General features: G+C 39.0%; 1 protein-coding gene across 1 annotated transcript in view; it reads right to left on the bottom strand.

The window, feature by feature from the left end:
- Positions 1–19,949, bottom strand: part of agbl1 (AGBL carboxypeptidase 1) — a 68,104-nt gene that overhangs the window by 5,691 nt on the left and 42,464 nt on the right. Inside the window, 11 exon segments of the mRNA XM_013273773.3 lie at positions 460–589; positions 1,608–1,788; positions 8,337–8,490; positions 11,472–11,604; positions 12,435–12,522; positions 14,239–14,387; positions 14,596–14,676; positions 15,448–15,531; positions 16,563–16,829; positions 17,426–17,516; positions 18,694–18,865. Of these exon segments, the coding sequence (XP_013129227.2) occupies positions 460–589; positions 1,608–1,788; positions 8,337–8,490; positions 11,472–11,604; positions 12,435–12,522; positions 14,239–14,387; positions 14,596–14,676; positions 15,448–15,531; positions 16,563–16,829; positions 17,426–17,516; positions 18,694–18,865 (1,530 nt within the window).

Genomic DNA, 19,949 nt, shown 5'->3' with positions numbered 1-19,949 from the left:
GCCCAGGTATTTGGAATAATCCAAGTCTGGCATTAGCATAACAAAATGAAAAACAAAATATCCACATAAACCAACATCAAACCAAAAGAAAAAGAAGTAAACAAGCAAGCTTCGATAAGCTCTTCATAAGACTTCCTGTTTGGTTTTTTTTAACACATGCTCCAAAGCCTTGGTACAGCATCACTACCTAATACTTAAACAAAAAATTCAGAATTTACAAGACAAGAACTGAAAGGCTGCGAATACTTACATACATTTTTTTTTGGTATGGTACATTTTACAATGCATTTTTGATTTGTATTTTTAATAAAGCTCTGTGAATAATTTTTGGATGTAATGTATGCAGATTAACTGAAGTGTGTCATGTCAACATGTCAACATGCTGGACAGATATTTAGCAAAACCAAAGAGCTTAACATTTCAAAAAGAATACATTACAAAACAACATGTGTATCTCACCACTGGAGTCTGTCCTATAATGTTGAGGTAGTAGAGAAAGCCTTTGGTGTGGTAGATGGTCGGACTCAGAAGAGGGTCTGGTTTACTCCACTGACGATTTAGATCTTTGCTGTTCAGGTCACAGCGATTTCTGGGGAGACCAACAAAAACACAAATACTTGCACTGTAATTCATTTTAAAGAACCAGGTGTGAGGGTAAATCTGTGATATATACCAAATACTGTAACGTAATGTTAACATTCCTTCCACCATGTTTGACAGATGATGTGATGTTTTAGATTATTAGCTGTTTCTCTCCTCCTCCTTACTTTCTGGCACAAGTTCATCTGGGGCTCTGCTGTTCATGGGTTTTTTGTTTTTTTTTGCTGTATTTACTTCCATAAATGCATCCCTTGATTGTAGACTTTGTAGGCTGACCATGATTTGGTTATCTCCTAGCCAAAGTAAAGACGTTATTATTTCTGACCGATTTTTTGTTTACCTCCTTCACTCCTTGCTTCATTTCTTTGGTCCTCATTGTGAAATGAGTTTTGAGTCTCTGAAAATTAAGGTTTTTGTATAGAAATTGATATATTTCTTGAACAGTTAATGCCATACTTTTCTTAAATCCTTTGAATTAAAGCTGAAAGTGTGGGCTTTTCAGTTGCATCAGAACTGAACAGAACCACAGTGGATTTCAGAGGTAAAATTATGAGAATGTTTAAACTGTCAGTAACTCGTAAAGCACAAAAATGACAAAAAACTATATCAACAGTGAATCTTATTGTAATATTGTAGGAGTTACACCAGCATATGCTGTGTCATCTTGACCATGTCTAAATGCCTAAATATACTGCACTGGTGCCATGTGATTGACTCTTTAGATGTGTTAATGAGCAACTAAGTGTACCTATAATGAAGTGGCCTGTGAGTGTATATCCCATTTTATACATTCTTATCAGTATTGAATACTTATCATCAGCTTTTTATTACCAATCTTTGAAACACTGTAGCTCCAAAAGCATGAACACCTGCAGCATTTCATTATTAAGAAGCCTAGTGTAAGTGCAGTCAGAGGCCATTATTTTCCGGACATGTTTCAAGTAAAGTAAAAGTGTATATTATGTAATTTTTTAACCATTCCAACAATGTTCCTGCTCCTCACTCACGTGCCATTGATGACTCCATCTGGGTTGAGCATGGGGATGACCTTAAAGACGAAGGCCTCCCTGAGACTCTGGGCCACCAGGTCATTGCTGCACAGAAACTCCAAGGTGCCCTTCATCACCCAGCTGGCATTGGACTCACCAGGATGCACACGGCTGGTCAGTACAATATAGGGGCGATTACCTAGGAAAATTATTATCACACAATTATCAGTTTGTCTAATGATATAACATATTGAATAAGGAATTTAATTTCTAAAGTTCAAGCATCTTCCCCTGGGTGTAGCCTGTATGAGGTCTGGCCAATAGCATTGTCTTGTTCTTTCTGCTTCTGACAATCTATCACCCTCTTTCTGTAACCAGCTCCTGGGTCTCGTTTCAAGTATTTTTATAAAGTATAACGTATTGAAGCAGATTAGAAAAATGCTATGTAACAAGGCATGTTAATGGCTCACATCTAAAACCAACTAATAATGATCTGTTGTCTATCAGGATAACATAGTTATCCAGATGAGATTTTTAATTTAACAAAATCTTTAGCTTTAGTTTCTGTCAAAGATGGTGAGACCCAGAAGCCAATTACAACTGCTGCGCAACAGTCGTAATTAACATACAGTTAACAAGCTGAGTGTCTGTGACTTTAATGTGAAAGATCTACAAAGAGCAAGCAAACAGATCTATGAAGTTAACAGTACAACTGGTGCTTGTGTTTTGCTTTTCTACTCTAAAGTACTCAAAGTATGTTTTTTCCTCCAAGAAGGAATTAGAGTCTAGAGGTGAGAGTATGGGCTATGACTGGTAAAGTGAGAAAGGTGGCTGATATGAGATGGAGTGAAGGAAGTTGTATGCTGAGTCAAAGAAGACCAGATAGAGGGGGAACTGAAGGTGGAGTCCAACTGTTGGTTGGAAGATAGGAAGAGAAATGGAGCAGGGTGGGTTTTGATCATCAATTTTTGAAATCGATTCTAGCTTGAATTACGCAATATTGATTCATTAAAATCCTGAATCGATTTTTAAATATAAATTTAGTTTGCCCAAAACGCCAGAATCTCAGGTTAAACCTCACAAAATACAAAGCGCGGACCCGCTGACGCATCAGAATCTGTGAGATGGCGGCTTTCTCACCCGACGGCACGTACACGGACACGCCGTTTGGGCTGAAAGCTGACAGCTCACGGATGTTATTAAAATTGATTGTGTTATTAAAATTGAGGGAGGATATGTGACATGAGACAACGGATGGCAGCACAGCACACCCAGCAAAGCCACATCAATGGCCCCACCAACTGTGGCCTATGCTACATCCAGCTGCAGGGCGATGAAGAGCAGACCTGTGTCAACTGCAACCCAGGGCAATGCCGCACCATAAGCCAGCACCCATCATCACCACCGCAAAGGCTAGTCTACCCAGACTGGACATCCAGACGTGAGCCGACCCACCCCATGTAGTGGAACAACCAAGAACCAACCAGAATGGGCATTCCTGGGAACTAGGGCCCCAGGCCCCAGACCTGGACCTGCCCCACATCTCAAGACTGCAAGACAGCACCTGCACCCACCCCAGCCACCCACCTCCACCAGCAATCGAGGCAGACACACCAATGCCCCAAAACACCAACAGACCCTGCAGGAGACTGTCAGACTTCAACTGACCCCGAGTCCACCACCAGCCACTTGCAAGACACACAGGGAGATGTGACTACAGTCGACCAACCCCAACTAAGCAATGAAATTGATCAGTGGAGATCAGAGAGAAATAAATTAATTCAATTAGGTTTTTAAAGAGGCATGCATTTTCTACAAATGAATGGGATCTAGAAGTACATTTCTACATTGAGTAATACACAAACATTTTTTTTATTATTCATGAAGATAATTAATGTTACCCAATTGTAGTGGTGTGGTGGAGGTGTTCTGAAATTTACAAATTTACAATTTAGGGGCACAAATGTCAATTTACCCCAGTTAGCAGAGTAGTCTGATATGGATGTGATTTTAGCTTTGAGTGTAATTGTCTTCAGAAGAGAGTGTGTTCCCAAGGAAAGTAATACATCATCAGCATATAGGCTTATCATCTTGAGATCACTTGTCCTGACAGACGCATTTGGAGAGGTGTATAGTGTTTTGGTCCAATTTATACGGTGGCCCTGAGAGACCAAACGGACTGCAACTTAATAAAACACCAGCAATAAGAAAAACGCTGCAAAAACACACAAAACACAACAGAAATAGGAAAAACGGAAACGGAAATAGGACAAAACAGATTTCCAAAAGCACAAGGGAAGTGTTTCTGGGGAGACAATAACCCTACGGACCAGTTGCAGGAACCAATACATGCTCGGTAAGTGTGTTTTAGTCTCATGATTCATATTATACTGATGATGGCTTTTTAGGCTAATAGTTAGGCTAACACACTTGCCTCTCATCTTTTCTTTCCTCACAAAACCAAAAGATCCTCCACTTCTTTTAAGTGTCTCCCAGCGCAATTCTTAGCATATTTTGATATGAAGCAATAACCTATTACATTAATTAGTCTGTGTGTATTATTGGCTGAGTTTCTATAAAACTTGTTTGATCTGGATGTATTATGAATGGAGTGATTTTTTCTAGTCTTCTAGCAAGGGTTTTGCATTATTATTTTAAGTATTTAAGTATTTTAAGATCTACATTTATGAGTGAAATTGAGTGTGTGATCATTCTGAATTTGAGTTACCATTCTAAAAAAGTAGGTGCTAGTGTAGGCCAAAATTTTTTGTAAAGCTCTGCTGGAAACCCATTTGGACCTGGGGCTTTATTGTTTGGGAGATACTGTAGGACTTTGTGAAATTTTAGATATTGAAAAAGGTAAAGAGTCACAGTCTGTCAATCATTTACTTTTGGTAGATTTATATATTTAAGAAATTATTCTATGGCAGCGTCATATGGATCAATCTGTGAGGATCATAAACACTGATAGTGATAGAATGTATGTGAGTGTCTGTAATGTGTGTGTGTGTGTGTGTGTGTGTGTGCTGTATGTTTATGTGGTAAATTGCAGCACTGAATGCAAACGAGATGTATAAAGTACAGGAAGGGAAAAGAAAAGTAATATAAAACAGTGCAGCTACCAAAGAACCATTCCAGTGACCTAAAATCAACCACGATAACAAGACGGAAAAAAAAGGAAAAGAAACAGGCTATGCTGATTAGAGCGGCATTAATTCTTCTATGTAGAGATGTCTTTTATTAAGAAAGGAGAGTGAAAAAAGAGAATCAGAGAAAGGTGTTTGTGTAGATATAGATCACATTACTCAGTACAGGCATTGTGTTGTTTTCTCGTCAGAATAAAGCTGCCCATTGATGTACAGTTTATCAACCACAATGACAGCTCAGGAGCCTCCTTGGATTAACTTTTTTTTTGGATGGGGAAAAGGACCTTGCGTCGCTCCAGGATCTCTTTAGGAAACAGGTCATTCATGCTGAAGTCTGTTCCTTTTAGCTCTCAGCCATGGCTCTCCGCCAGCTCTTCCTGTTTAAAATATTTAAACCCAGACTACAATCGTCATTCTCTCAGTGAGGGGTTTGACCAACTCTGTGAGGGCAGCGTTTTTGGCAGCGAGGGTTTCCACCTGCTGCTAGCTGACCTCCACCGACTCACGTAGTGCATGAAAATCTTTATGCAGGATTTTCAGCATGGCCAGGCATGTGTCCAGACTGGATAGTTTTTTGTCTATGGACGCCAGAATGTCCAACATGTCACTGTTTTGTGAGGAAGCTGTTTCTGGTCAGTCTTTAGGTCGGCTTCATTTCAAGGACGTTCCATTGCCGCTGGAGGGAGTTGGTGCCTTGGTACCTGGTTTCCCCATTACAATGCACTTGAAACACTCATCAATATACTATGGCAAACTGTCCAGGTCTTCTTTGCGGTCCTCCAGAGTGGTGAAATTGATTGGGATGTAAATACAATTCCTATTTTTATAACCATAAAAGCTGTCAGGGAATAGACTGGCAGAGAAAATTAATGATTGAAATGTTTTCACTTAGTGGCACATCATGTTCAGTGCTGCCAAGATTCTCAGATTTCATGTTATTAGAGCATAGCTGTCTTCACTTGCCTGTTTCACGTACCTGTCACTCATTGCCAGCTTTTTTGGATATGGGTCATATGTGCCAAAGAATCAGCAGGAATACCATAGGGGCAAAATACCAACTACTAGCAGATAGAGCAGTCACCTGAGACCGCAAGACCAGACTGACCAACCTGTGCACCACCAAGAATGCTAGAACAAAGATGATGTGAGCTGTAGTGACTACAAAAAATGAGCCATGCCATAAAGATATGGCAAAGACTTGTTGAAGCTAAGCTAAAAAGAGGTGACAATTAGTGAGCAGCATTATGGCACTACAGATGCAATGTTTGCTTTGAGAGTGAACTAAAATCAAGGTCAGAAGCCAGAGGAATTAGAAGTACTGTGCTGAACCATCACGATTGTGTTTAGGTCTGATGACTGTGGAAGCCAGGCGATCTGGTGCAGCACTCCATCACTCTCCTTCTTGTTCAAAAAGCTCCTACACAGCCTGGAGGTGTGTGTTGGGGTCACTGCCCTGAGTCGCTGCAGGATGCTGTGGTTCTCCCACACCATCACACCTCCTCCTCCTCCATGCTTCACAGCGGGAACCATGAATGTAGAGACCATCTGTTCACCTTTTTTGCATCACACAAAGACACGACCAGTGGCACCAAAAGATCTCAAATTTGGGCTCATCAGACCAAAGCACAGATTTCCATTGGTCTGATGTCCATTCCTTGTGTTTCTTGGCCCAAACAAATATCTTCTGCTTGTTGCTTTTCCTTAGTAGCAGTTTCTTAGCAGTTTTCCAGACTGACTGACTTTAAGTTCTAAAAGTAATGATGGACTGTCGTTTCTCTTTACTTAGCTGACTGGTTCATGCCATAATATGAATTCTAACAGTTGTCAAATAGGGCTGTCAGCTGTGTACCAATCTGACTTCTGCACAACACATCTGATGGTCCCAACCCCATTAAGAAGGCAAGAAATTCCACAAATGAATGCTGACAAGGCACAGCTGTGAATTAAAAACCATTTCAGGTGATGACATCATGGAGCTCATTGAAAGAAGAGAAGGGTGTGCAGCGCTGTCAACAAAGCAAAGGGTGGCTACTTTCAGGAATCTAACATATCATATTTAGAGTTATTTATCCTTTTTTTGTTTGCTACATAATTCCATATATCTTGCTTCATATATTTGATGTCTTCAGTTTGTATCTACAATGTAGAAAGTAGTAAAAATAAAGAAAAAAACATTAATTGAGAATGTGTGTCCAAACTTTTGGCTAGTAGTGTAGCTGTCTCTATTCATGAAGCCAGATGAGACACATCAATTAAACTGCAGGAATGTCTTAAAGACATAGAAACCTGGATGATACAATACCCTAGGAACATGTGATTCCTAAGGTCTTTCAAAGTAGAATGGGAGGCAGAGCCTTGAGCTTTCAGGCCCCTCTTTTATGTAATCAGCTCCCAGTTTGGATTCAGACCTCTCTACTTTCAAGACTAGACTTAAAACTTTCCTTTGGTTACAGTTCAGTCTAGATCAGGTGAGTGTGAATTCTCTCTTAGTTACACTGCAGTAAGAGTGTTTCTTTTTTCTCACCTCTTTTTACTCTCCATGTCTTCATACATCACTCTGCATTTAATGATTAATTGATCTCTGGCTCTCTTTTACAGTGCTTTTTCTTTCTTTTATTTGTCCTGTCCATCTCCCCTCACTCCCAACTGGTCGTGGCAGATGACTGCCCCTTCCTGAGCCTGGATCTGCTGGAGGTTTCTCACTGTTTAAATTGAGTTTTTCTTTCCCACTGTTGCCAAAGTGCTTTCTCATAGGAGTTAGTCTGACTGTTTGGGCTTTCTCTGGATTATTCTAGGATCTTTACAATATAAAGTGCCTTGAAGTGACTTTTGTGGTTTGGCGCTACATAAATACAATTTAATTGAAGAAGACATTTGGTGATTCTTCTGGTTTCATCAGTAGGTGACCTCCACTGGAGCAGTTTGCAGCAAAGTATGAAGCAGCAGTAATGAGAATTATCACTTATAAGTCTGAGGCAATGACTCTCTGCTGTAAAAAGTCAGAATGCCTACTCTGCACATCTATGGGCAATTTAGAGTCACCAATTAATCCACTAACTGCGTGTTTTTGGGAGGAAGGCGGAGTACCTGGAGAGAACCCAGACAGATACAGGGAGAACGTTCAAACTCTACACAGAGGGCCCAAAGGTGCTCCAATATTTTCTCATGTAGAGAAGCATGACAGTATGCATATGCATCTCATATTATAACTCTGACTCTAACAACTGAAAATAACAACATTTTCTAGTACACACATAACTATAGTGATAATTATATGTGAAAACATGTAAACATTTCTCCACACATCCAGCGTTGGTGAGTGAGGTTGACTGACTTTACTTACATGTATTTAACTTTAAACACAACTGCGACTGCGAATTCCTGAACACAACCTTGAAAAATGTGTTCACCATGAAATTTAAAAATCTGTTATGAATGCGTGACTGGGTGAATGACGCTTGTAATAGAAAGTTATTTGAGTGCTCAAATTGAATAGAAAGGTCCAATATAAGTACCAGTCCCTCTACCATTCCAATGTGGCTGTGTAAATAACCAAGTACCCCTGGCACGAGTAGTTCCTGGACTACAAAGCACTACTTACGCAACTGGTGCAGGTCTTTCCACCTTCTGCTGACTGGACAGGCAGTGATGGTAACTATTGGACAGGAGTTTCCAGCCAAAGTGCTACAAAGAGTCTGCTGCTTGAAAAACACCTTGGCCGGATCCACTGATTTCTGCAGTATTTTCAAGTGAGCCTGACAAAAACAACAAATATATACTTAGGTCCATAATTATTTATAAAACAGATATATTTCTCTTGTAATTTTGCCTCTGTACACCACCAGAGCAGAGCTGAAGTCAAACAATCAAGATGTTTTTGAAATTCAGACTTTCAGATTTAATTTAAGGAGTTTAACAAAAGTATTACCTTAACTACTTAAGAATTACAGCTAATTTTGTACAGTGAGGGAAAATAATTATTTGATATTTGATTGGTGATATGTTTTGGTTCATGTCATGCTGAAAGACCCATCCACAACTCATCTTCAGTGTTCTGGCTGAGGGAATGAGGTTCTCGTCTACAATTTTATGATACATGACCTTGGACCCTTAGCAGAAAAACTGTCCCAAAGCATAATATTACCACCACCATGATTGACTGTGTTCTTTGGGTCTGCATTTTGTTTCCTCCAAACACAGCACAGCTCAAGTTGGTCATATCCTGCATCAGTTTTGATGGATCATGTCATTCATATCATGCCTGGTGAAAGAACTGTATAAATTACTCTGTATTTAATGTTTCACGTTTGTTTCCTCCACAGACTAATGGTCAAGTTGAGGGTTTGAATAGGATTAAAATACATTATTGCAAATTTCATTAGTGACATTAAAACCAGTTGGGACCAGTGGTTGGATCCTGTTGGGTGCCCCAGGCCTTGACAGGATTTTCTCCCTTTGATCTACAGTTCAGGATTTTTGACCTACTTAAAGAAAACTAGGAGAAAGTGCCGAGTCCTAGTAAATATCCAATTCAGTATCTTATGGACTTGAGAGAAAAACCTAACACTTTTGGTAGGCTATGTGAAGATTTGCTCCAGGCCCAGGAATGTCAAAAATTCCCAGTAAGACAGAGAAACCAAGTTTATTAGGTTTGGCTAGATGGTTCCCAGCCAAACTCAGCCAAACTGATGTTTGCAGATGACATGAGATCTATAAGGAGAATATTGTGGCATGCAGAGAAATCTTACAAAGAAGCTCACAGGGAGAGATTGAGCTTGTTATTCAACCCCAAGCTGGTAGGGGGAGCTCTTTATTAACCACACTCGCTTGTGCTACAATGTGCTTCAAGGGTCAATAACAGCATAACAGAACTCACTTATGGTACTGCATTCTTTCTATAAAACAATAACTGTCAGTGACTTCGTACCGTAGTATAAACACAACATTCAAGATAACAGTTAAAAGTAACGTAACCATAAACAATAAAACAAGAACATCTAAACAGCAGCACATGTCCCAAGGCATGATGGGAGAGAACTAGCTGTTCCCCCAACACGCCACAATATGAAGAACCTGGAGCGGTGGAGGTATGTACTGGAGAGAAGAGGAATGAAAGTCATTAGAAGACCGAATGCATGTGTGTGAATAAGAGGGAGCTGAGCTGAGATAGTGAGCGCCGAATAATTTAAATGAGGTCAACCATCCAAAGTACTGGACAGTACATGAGCGGTGAAGAGGGAGTCAAGGCAGGGTGGAGTAAGTGGAAATGAGTATCAGAGGTGATTTGTGAAAGAAGCAGCAGCAAGAGTGAAAGACAAGATTTACAAGGTGGTAGTGAGACCTGCTATGATGTACAGAGAGGCAGAGCTGAAGATGTTAAGACTTTCATTGGGAATGACAAGAAGATATAGGATTTGAAATGAGTACATCAGAGGGACAGCTCAGATGGAGACAAAGTTAGAGAGAAAAGGCTGAGATGATCAGGACACGTGCAGAGGAGAACTAGTAAATATATATACTGGATAAAACATGCTGATAATGGAGCTGCCAGACTGGAAGATTCATGGATGTAGGGAAGAATATGCAGAGGGTTGATCTGACAGAGAAGGATACTATGATAGGATGAGATGGGGGCAGATGATCTGCTGTGGTGACCCCTAAAGGGAGCAGCTGAAAGAAGAGATTTTGTATTGACTAGCCTGCTTGTGACATCTGAGATGGCAACGCATGATCTAAAATATAAAGAAAACAAGAGACAAAGATTTTTCTGGCAATAAAACAGTTCTTAGTAGCCATCATATCTGTCTTTGTAATATAAAATATTGCCATATTGTTCAGGTTCCACAAGAAAGGTGAGCTACTATTGAAAAGACTGGCATTTTAAAGCTTATTGGCCAAAGGTTGACTGGAGGGGGAAAGTGTGCTGTGAAAGGATGCACAAGCAACAGGGATGACTGCAGCCTTGAACTGTCTATTAAAGAGCTTCCCGAGAAGTGGACTGAAGCTGGTGTGAGAGTATCAAGAGCCACCATGAACAGAAATCTTCTGGACAGGGACAGCAAATGTCACAATATCAAGAAAATCTTTCGAGCCAGAGAAACGACTCGACTGTTGTCTTTTCAGATGAAAGTAAAACATGCATTTCATTTAGAAATCAAGGCCCTAGAGTCTGGAGGAAGCATGGACAGACACAGGATCCAAAAGGTTTGAAGCCCAGTGTGACGTTTCTGCAGTTTAAGGTGATTTAAGGTTTGGTGCTGCTTTGGTCCTCTGTTTTATCAAATCATTGTAGGAGATCTTAAGGCACTACAAGAGTCCATCAGGTGACAGACTTGGATGGATATTCAGGCTTTACTTTGAGTGATGTGAGTGATATGCTATAATCATCAAAATCAAACAATCAAACAAAAAAAAGTGTTGAAATATTTCTTTGTGTAATGACTATAACATGTCACTTTTATGATTTAATTTTCATGAACTTAATTAGATTCTTGTTTTTTTACACTATATATGTCACACTTTTACATATGCTAGTATATAGAAGTGTGAATTATACTGTATTATTTAACTGAGACTTGTATGGTTTGCAACTCATCATAGTTTGTTTACATTTTTACACAGCTTCACAACTTTACTTGTGATTGGGTTATAAACATTCTACAAAAACATTAAGTTTAAACTCTGACCAAAGTAAATAAACAGGATTATTATATGAAAAGGAAAAATTAAAAAATACCATCAGAGCAGAGTATGTGTAGGGATAATGGTAGGCCAGGTAGCAGACATCCTCACTGTGTTTGAAGGTGATGGTAAAGGTCAGGGTGTAAAAGGTAGTTCTCCTTCTGCCCTGTGCTGGACAAAAGTTGTTTCTGTTGGAGAAAATTGAGAAAAAAAAATGTTTTGTTATATGTAGACTATCTAAATTAGGGAAATTGATACAACATAGAATAGTATTTTGTGAGGTAATGCTGTAGTACACATACAAAAATATCATGTTTTTCTCCAGTCCACCAGATGGAGCTATTGACTGTTTTTCTAGTGAGGTCAGTGTGACTGAAGCTTGTAAAACAGAGATGGAGGTATGAGAGAAATTCTTCTGTGTTTAAAGAAAACATGTGGCGTTATTTTGGATTTTTAACATGACAAGATAAATGTAATGAATGGATTTTGGAAAGACTGCTGCTTCCAAGTAAAACTGTACAATGGTGCAGCGGTTGGGACTGCTGTGTCAAAGCAAAAAGATCCTGTGTTTGAATCCAGTCTTGGGCCTTTCTGTGCAGAGTTTACATCTTTGCTCTGGGCACTCTGTCTTGGTCCCAAAGACCTGCATGGTAGGTTAATTGCTGCTTCTAGATTGAGAGTGAATGGTTGTCTGTTTGGATGGATAGGTCTCTGGTGATTGCTACTGCCAACATCTGTTTTAAACAGCAGAAATCAGCTGTCATTCAGAGTTAGTCTCAGTGGGGGTTTTAATTAATGAACTTCTACATTTGAAGTCTCTCTTGGAGAATCACACACACAGTTCTGTGCTTGAGCTATGACTAATTTACACAAGTTTCAAACCCGTGTGTCTTTTTGCCCCTTATTAAATGTTTTTCAAGGTCTGACCTGCCTTCAGCCGCCTGCTAAAGCTACTCTCCAACACTTGGATTTTCAACATCTCTCTAATTAATGAAAAAAATTTAAAATGTTTTCATACCTGAAATAACAAATTTCCGTTCCAGTTCGGATCCAGTGTGGTCTACCTTCCAGGGCTTCTTTTACTGAGTACAGGACCGGCTGCATTCCTGCAGTACACACACACACACAAGCAAATATGAAATATGTATGTATGTATGTATGGTGGTGTATTGGAGCAGAAAGCTACAGTCTTTGATGTCACATCCTCTACAGAGACTCCGTAAGTTTTAGGCTATTTTAATTTATCTTTCCAAACTTTATTCTCAGTTCAGTGTGAACCTCTGGATATTGTAATTGTTTGCTGAAATATAACCTTAGGCTCAGCCACTGCTCTACTACCAATTAAAAAGAAACCTGTAAAGGTGAAATCAAACCACTTAAAATTTGCCACATTTTCACATTTTACATGCAACTTGCTAAGCTGTACCTTACCAGCAATAATGAAACCCAGCTGTAAAGTCACAGGAGTATAAACCATGTACTGCACTGTCACGGGAATGACAGTGTGTTCATTTTGTGTTGCAGAAAATTTATAAATGCTTTTATACTTGATTCTAATCTGCTGCTGAGTCTTTGATTATGCTGGAAACACAGAACACACAGCAAGAATACCTGTTTAACCAATCACAATATTCTCACTGTGATCTGATTTATCAGGCTGTGGGACAGGAAGCATTAATGTTTCCATGCTTTAATGTTTTCACAGCTCTAATGTGCATCTGTCAACTTAAAAAACAAACAGCAGCCAGGAGAGTTCACTCAGAAACAAAATCATTCACTGCATTTTCAAATCTTTATTTTTATTATTTGTGTGTTAATCCCAAGATTAATGACTTTCTGCAGCATTGATCTCTTTTCTCATTCGCATCAGTGTTAAGTTTTACTGTTATATATTTATGGCTTTTTACTTTTATCATCTGATGAGCACCCACTGGAGGAAGCAGCATATTTCACATGGAAGGTGAACTCTTTTTACAGATGCATGCCTTTAGTATCTGATAGAGTAAACCAACACAATACACAGTTTTGTCAATTGTGTATTGTGTGTGTGGGGGGGGGTGTTATTTTTTCAAATTGTGTAAGGGTACCAATAAATTAGTCCATGTCACACACTGAACCTGATGCACAAAAACCAGTGTAACAGAGAAAACTGATAACTGCTGTAAACATCTCTCTGATCTTTTTGCATTTTTGCTAATGCAAAAAAAAAAAAAAACAACAACAAAAAACAGCTAGGTCAAAAGCCTCTGTGGGGACAGACTAGTAAACCAAACCTGTTGTTTCATTCTGTAATTGCTGTGTATGGAATATTCTGATTAGTGTTTTTATCTAATGGGCCCTTTCTAGTGTGACACAGTGGTCCAGCGGTTAGCACTGCCTGCTCACATCAAGAAGTTCCTGGGTTCAAATTCACTGGTCAGTGGGTGACTTTTAGTGTATAGTTTCATGATCTCCCCATGGGTTCTCCCTCAGTGTTCCAGCTTCCTCCCACAGTTTAAGAACATGCACACTGGGTAAAATGGTGATACTAAATCAGTTGTGATTGTGAATGACTCTCTCTCCAGCATGTTTCAGCTTCATGGTTGCATAATCATGCAGTGTGGAAAGTTGCAGTCATGGTTAAATGCACATTTGTTTTGTTGTCACACATGAAATGAAATGATGCCACAGAGTGTGTATTTTCTCCACAAACACCTGTGCGCCTCTTTGGAGAGTAAATAAGTACCATGTCGCATCACTGATTTGTGTATAAAGCAATAATGATAATAGTGACAAATGAAGTTTATAAATGAGGGAACACACACGCACAAAAACCACCTCACCATAGTTGAACTGGCTGTTGCTCTTCTCACAGTTGATGACATTAAAACGGTATGGGACATCGGCTGTCATGTTACTAACTTCAAAGTAAAACCACTGGGTATGCTGGGAAGAGTTAACATCTGGATTCAATATGAGGTCATATTCATATCTAGAAGAGAAGAGAGGACACTGTTGTTTTGTGCTGCATCTGCATTAAAAGTTAACTATGATTTATTTTCTCAATAATTAGTAATAATGAAATATAAGCTGAGGTCTCCTAAACTTACTTATTGACCTTGTGGTAATTGTGTGTGTGTGTGTGTGTGTGTGTGTGTGTGTGTGTGTGTGTGTGTGTGTGTGTGTGTGTCTCAACATACCTGCGGACCTGAACAGCCTTTCTCAGATTCCCAGATTCAAACTTGGAAAAAAACCTCAAAGAATCAGACTGAAACTGAAGACTGACAGACGGAGAAACAAAGAGAGACACAGACGGTCTTTAGGACACACACCACCCTGTTCCTATTTGAACACACACATATCTATCTGTCTGTCGCTTGCTGTGATTTTTACAAAAAAGCAAGCAGAGACTATGTCACACCCCCTCCAAAAAAAAATTAAATTAAAATAAAATTAATGGTTGCCTTTTCTAGACCTGCAACAGACTGACAACCTTACCAAGCTTGTACCCCGCCTTCCTCCTTCTCCTGACCCTGAATTGAATCAGGGTGGCTTGAAAATGGCTTGATGCACAGATAAAAATAAAGTTTATTTTAGTCTTTCCCAAGACAAATTGTACTAGATTCAAACATCACTCACACTCTCTTATGAGTGGTGAAGGAATTCTCTTAGAACAAAAGCAACAAATACTATAAAACAACACATAAAACTGTATTACTGTCAAATTTAACATTTACAAGTACCAAAAATAGAAGTATTTATTTTCCTGAAAAATGCTCCCCATCAGCATTACATTGATCAGTATTACTGCTGAGGATGTTTATGGTTCGACAAACCTTCATATTCAATAAAATCATAGGGTTTGCAGAGGCTGTGCTGTGAGGACCACAACAGCTTTTAATCAGCTCAGAAACACACGTCTACATGTTGATTTAAGGTTCAAGGTTTTAATCTTTCAAGCTCAAATCGTCAACCAAGGTCCGTCCCGGGAAAACAACCAATTAAAGAAAGAATGGAGATGGGGAGCAGGGGGTGAGGGGAGGGTAACTTACTTGCTATCTTCGAGGTCAAAGACAACATGGTTAATGATGTCATCAGTTTTCAGAAAACGCTGAATATCTTCAAACACTTTCTGTCTAATAAACACACAAGCATAGTCAAGCATCAAATATTCGAATTACAGTCCTTGAAATATGTTTAAAAAACCTAGCCTTTATATTTACAGCAGCAGTAAATATCTCAGTCACTATTAAATACTTATTGCTTAAATACTTATATACCTATTGCTGTGATCGCTATACTTCCTCTTTAGGCTGTAACATCAAATCAGTCTCAGTAAGTCATCTGTTCTTTTCTTCTTACAAAGGTTTTTGGTCAGTTTATTCAGTCTGTTAGTGTCACCAGCTGTGATGGTATAATGGGTAAAGCTAATCAAATACAAAAGCAAAAAAAAAAAAATACAAAAGCAATCCAAAATTTCCCCTGCTGCCACCTCTTTCTGTGATTGGACATAGGTGTTTCACATCATTACACCAGGTGTTATTATGTTACATGCTAATAGTTTGCTGTTATCCAGTACTAAAACCCTGTTTTCTCTTTTGCTGCTTTTCTGGGATTATGGACTTCACTCTGAGCAGTAGGCCTACGATTAGTGCAATGTGAAGAAAAACCACTAGCAGACTTGTAAAACTTGACTTTAGAAATATTGCAAAATGAAAGGTACCAATCTTACCTTCAAATAAATGACAATAAGCAAAAAAGTCAACATCATCAGGTGATAAAAACATGAAAAATACTAAATATAATAATAATAAAAAGAGAAATAATAAAAGAAATATTAATAAGTTTAGCTGCCATGTTGGCCCCTTAAACTGATATCAAAATGATATTAACCAGGTTCCCATATTTTGTTAGAATGATATCACCTGAAGTGCTTTAATACTGTGCCTTATATTAATCTCATATTGCCATATAATCATATAGTGTAGTACTACACTTTCAACATGAGTACCTGTTAGAACATACCATATTAGGAATACAGTTAGTGGTAAACATGTAGCCATCTGCAGTGAACTCTCTCCAGTCTTTTCAGTATAAAAATGTTTAGAGGTCTAACTTTCTACGTACCTGTTACACGAACTACATTATTATTGCATGTATCTAATACCTCTGTATGTTGGGTTTGCGTGGGGCCATGGGTTGATGTCCTGGTGGTGGAAGATGACCCCAGAAATCAGGAAAGGCCAGGATGCTAAACTCTGGAATGGATTTGGTTTTGGAAGCTACGGCACAATACAGCTTGGGATCATGGTGGGGAATACCAGCTCCGTGCCGCTCCAGTAACCTGTCTATTATGGTATGATGATAAAATTCTTCTGTTCCATCTCCTTCATTATCTTGCTCATCTTCTCTCTGACATGGGGAGGCTTCTCCCCTAAAATTAAAAAGGAATGAGGTCAGACTCCTAAGATGATAAATCAAAACCAACAGCAAAGTCAGAAAGATTTAAATTCTTCCAGTGATGCACACGGAGTTAGTCGCCGAACACCAGAAACCAAACAAAACCAAACCAAATAAAAGTTAGGCTGACGGGACTAGGGTGGTAGTACTGCTGGAAGAAGAATAATGATGTAGCCCATGAGGTAAAAGCAGATCCTCTACTAATTGGAAGGTTGTTCCCTGTCTGCTCCAGTCTGCATCCCAAATATCCACGCGCAAGATACTAACCCCAAGCTGCTCAAGTTGCAATTCCATTAGAGTATGTGAATGTTAAATAGAAAGCACTTCCGTAGAAAAAATGAAGGTGTGAATGGATGAATTAGGCGACTTGGATTCGTGCATCATGTCAATAAATGCCAGAGTTCTGGCCTTGAATCTGCCTCATGCCTCTTGTCAGTTTGACAAGCAGTAGATTTAAGTTTTTGACAGTTTGTTTTGCATCGTCAGGATAATTTACATTTCAGTTATCACAGCTTGACAGAAGCTTAGTCCATGCAGTACATGCAGTTAGCATGAAGACTTTGAGCTTACATTGCCCCCCTAACCATGGTCCTGAACCCAGGGCTTGTGCCCAGGATGCTGCTGTGATTGTGGAAATCACACGTTTCTAAATGGGCAGCAGCTGAAGAGTGAGAAAGGGAAAATAATCCATTGAGTTTTTAAATTCCTACAGAACAAATGAGCTAATGCAGTGATGTGAAAGAGTTTTTGAGAAATGAACTTGTAATTCTGAGAAGAGGTCCCACGTATTGTTTACTTTGGCAGAGCAAATAAAAATCAGTGGAATTAATGAGAGAAATGTGCAATATTTCTTGCAAAAGAAACAAAATAGATTCATGATTGAGTGAAAAAGACAATAATGTGTTATTTTGCAGATATTTTACCAGTAATTAGTTGCTGGCAGAATTGTAAACTTAGAATTTATTAGCTTAAGGCATGGTCAGTAATCAACAGTAATCAGGTTACTAACTCAGTTCACTAGCTGTGAGGTCTTCAAGCAGACGTTTTTCTTTAGTTTTAGAGTCGATTCAGTATTTCATGAATGTCAACTTTTAAACTTTTAATTAAATGCAATAATTTAATCATTAAAAACTGATTTTAAAAAATCTGTCAACAACTAACAATAATAAAGAATGAATTTTATAGTAGTAATGTGTCATATATATTATTGACCAAATGAATGAGCGGGCTGCTGTCAATGCTTGTAGGGCTGGTGCACAGCATGTTCCACTGTAGAAAATTGAATTCTGTGTAAATAAGTTGCTTTAATATTTCTGATGAGGTTGTTAAAACCTCATCAGAAGGTTTCTTTGCTGTGTTTTTTACCCTTTGACTGTACTGAACTGCCAACTTTGCATGTTTAGGTGCTATAAATGTATATAACTTATCGCATGCTGTCCTTGGCCAGGACACTCTTGTAAAAGAGATTTTTAATCTCAAAGGTTTTTTCCTGGTTAAATAAAGGTTAACATTAACAAGCTGTGTTAAAAACATTGTTATAAACGTTCAAATATATCAAGGATTTTGCTCTTAAAAGTAGATGGTAAAGAGCGCTACTGATTCTGCTTCTGTTTGTGAGTAGAAGAAGCATAAGCTGGAAATATGCATCATTTTCTCTGTGGGCTGATGTCATTATCCAGAGCTATGTTTTTGTAATTGATCATGGTTTTCAGTTCAATTCAATTTTTTACATAGCACAAAAACACAACAGAAATCTCAATCCAACTTTTCGTAAAGTAGAGACCCTACTTTTGGGCCAGTGTTGCTTTTATATGTTGTGTGTTGAAGCTGGCTCTGACCTGGCATGTCTCTTCTGGATATTTCCATCTCTGAGTAAGAACCATCAGAGGAGGTGGAGGAATCTCGACCTGCAGTAGTCTTTGCCCTGTCCTTGTCAAGCAGCACTACCTCATCATCATCTGATGATGATGCTGTTGAACTATCCCCTGTCTCTGAACTCAGATCCAGCTCCTGAAAAACACAGATATTCCTTTATAGTCACGTCTTACTCTGGCAAAACACCAACTGCACATTGCAAGACCTCACAAAAGATGCTTGATTTTTTCTGAAGAGGCTTTGTGTAAACATGTGGGCAGTTGTGAGCTAACCCAGTCACACAGGCCATTTCTGACATCTGACCGAGTGGTAGCCTATGTACAAACATACCTTGGAGGCCACTTGGTGTTTTGAAACATGAGTGATGTTCAGTTACAGATTCAGTGCTGCATCATTTATTTCCAAGGTGAGGTGAGTGTGGAACTAGCAAATACATAATAGAGAGCCTTTTGAACAAACTGTTACCTGGCTATGTGGCATTACAAGGCTTTGATATAAAGGAAATTATGTGGATAAAGTCTGCAAAAGTGGAAAAAAAATATGTTGAAATCATAATAAGTAAACAAGAGTCTATCTATTAGCCTCCTACTTCCACACTGAGGGTGATGAGATGACATTTCTAGACATCACGTTGTTTGCTGTACACATAGATCATACTATACATATATACAGGTAAACTGAGTTTAAAACCTGAAAATACATGTAGTTGTTAAATATTGCAGACAATATTGTTGTCACTCGACAAAGACATTGTGTGGTGACGTCACGGTGACATCAGCTGCCGGTAAGAGCATTTATATAGTGCTTTTCTAGTCGAACTGGCCACTCAAAGAAGGTTCATTGGTGACTTTAAATTGGTCTTAGGCAGGAGTGATATTCTGCCTCTGTGTCTTGGCTGTAGGTGTCCACTGACTGGAGTAACTTCATTTGTGGCTGCTGCGAGCCACAAATGAAGCCACAAATTCCACCTTTCCCCATTTTGTCTTATAGGTTAACAACTAGAACAACTAGAAAAGACTCCAGGGGTGATTTTTCTAAATTCATTTTGAGTTCCTGGGGGGAGGTGTTACACCCCTCTGCAAGCCCTACCTGCCTTTAAAGTGGCACTGCAAGTTGACTGGGTTTAATTGCTAATTGTCTGTACTTGACAAAGGGTGGACCTTGTTGTGCTCTCCTTATTGTTTCCTTTTTTCTGTCATTTTTCAGCTTAAATAAAGTT

The sequence above is a fragment of the Oreochromis niloticus genome, linkage group LG7 (assembly GCF_001858045.2).
Source record: "Oreochromis niloticus isolate F11D_XX linkage group LG7, O_niloticus_UMD_NMBU, whole genome shotgun sequence".
NCBI classification, from domain to species: domain Eukaryota; kingdom Metazoa; phylum Chordata; class Actinopteri; order Cichliformes; family Cichlidae; genus Oreochromis; species Oreochromis niloticus.
This window is presented reverse-complemented; position numbering and strand designations above follow the sequence as displayed.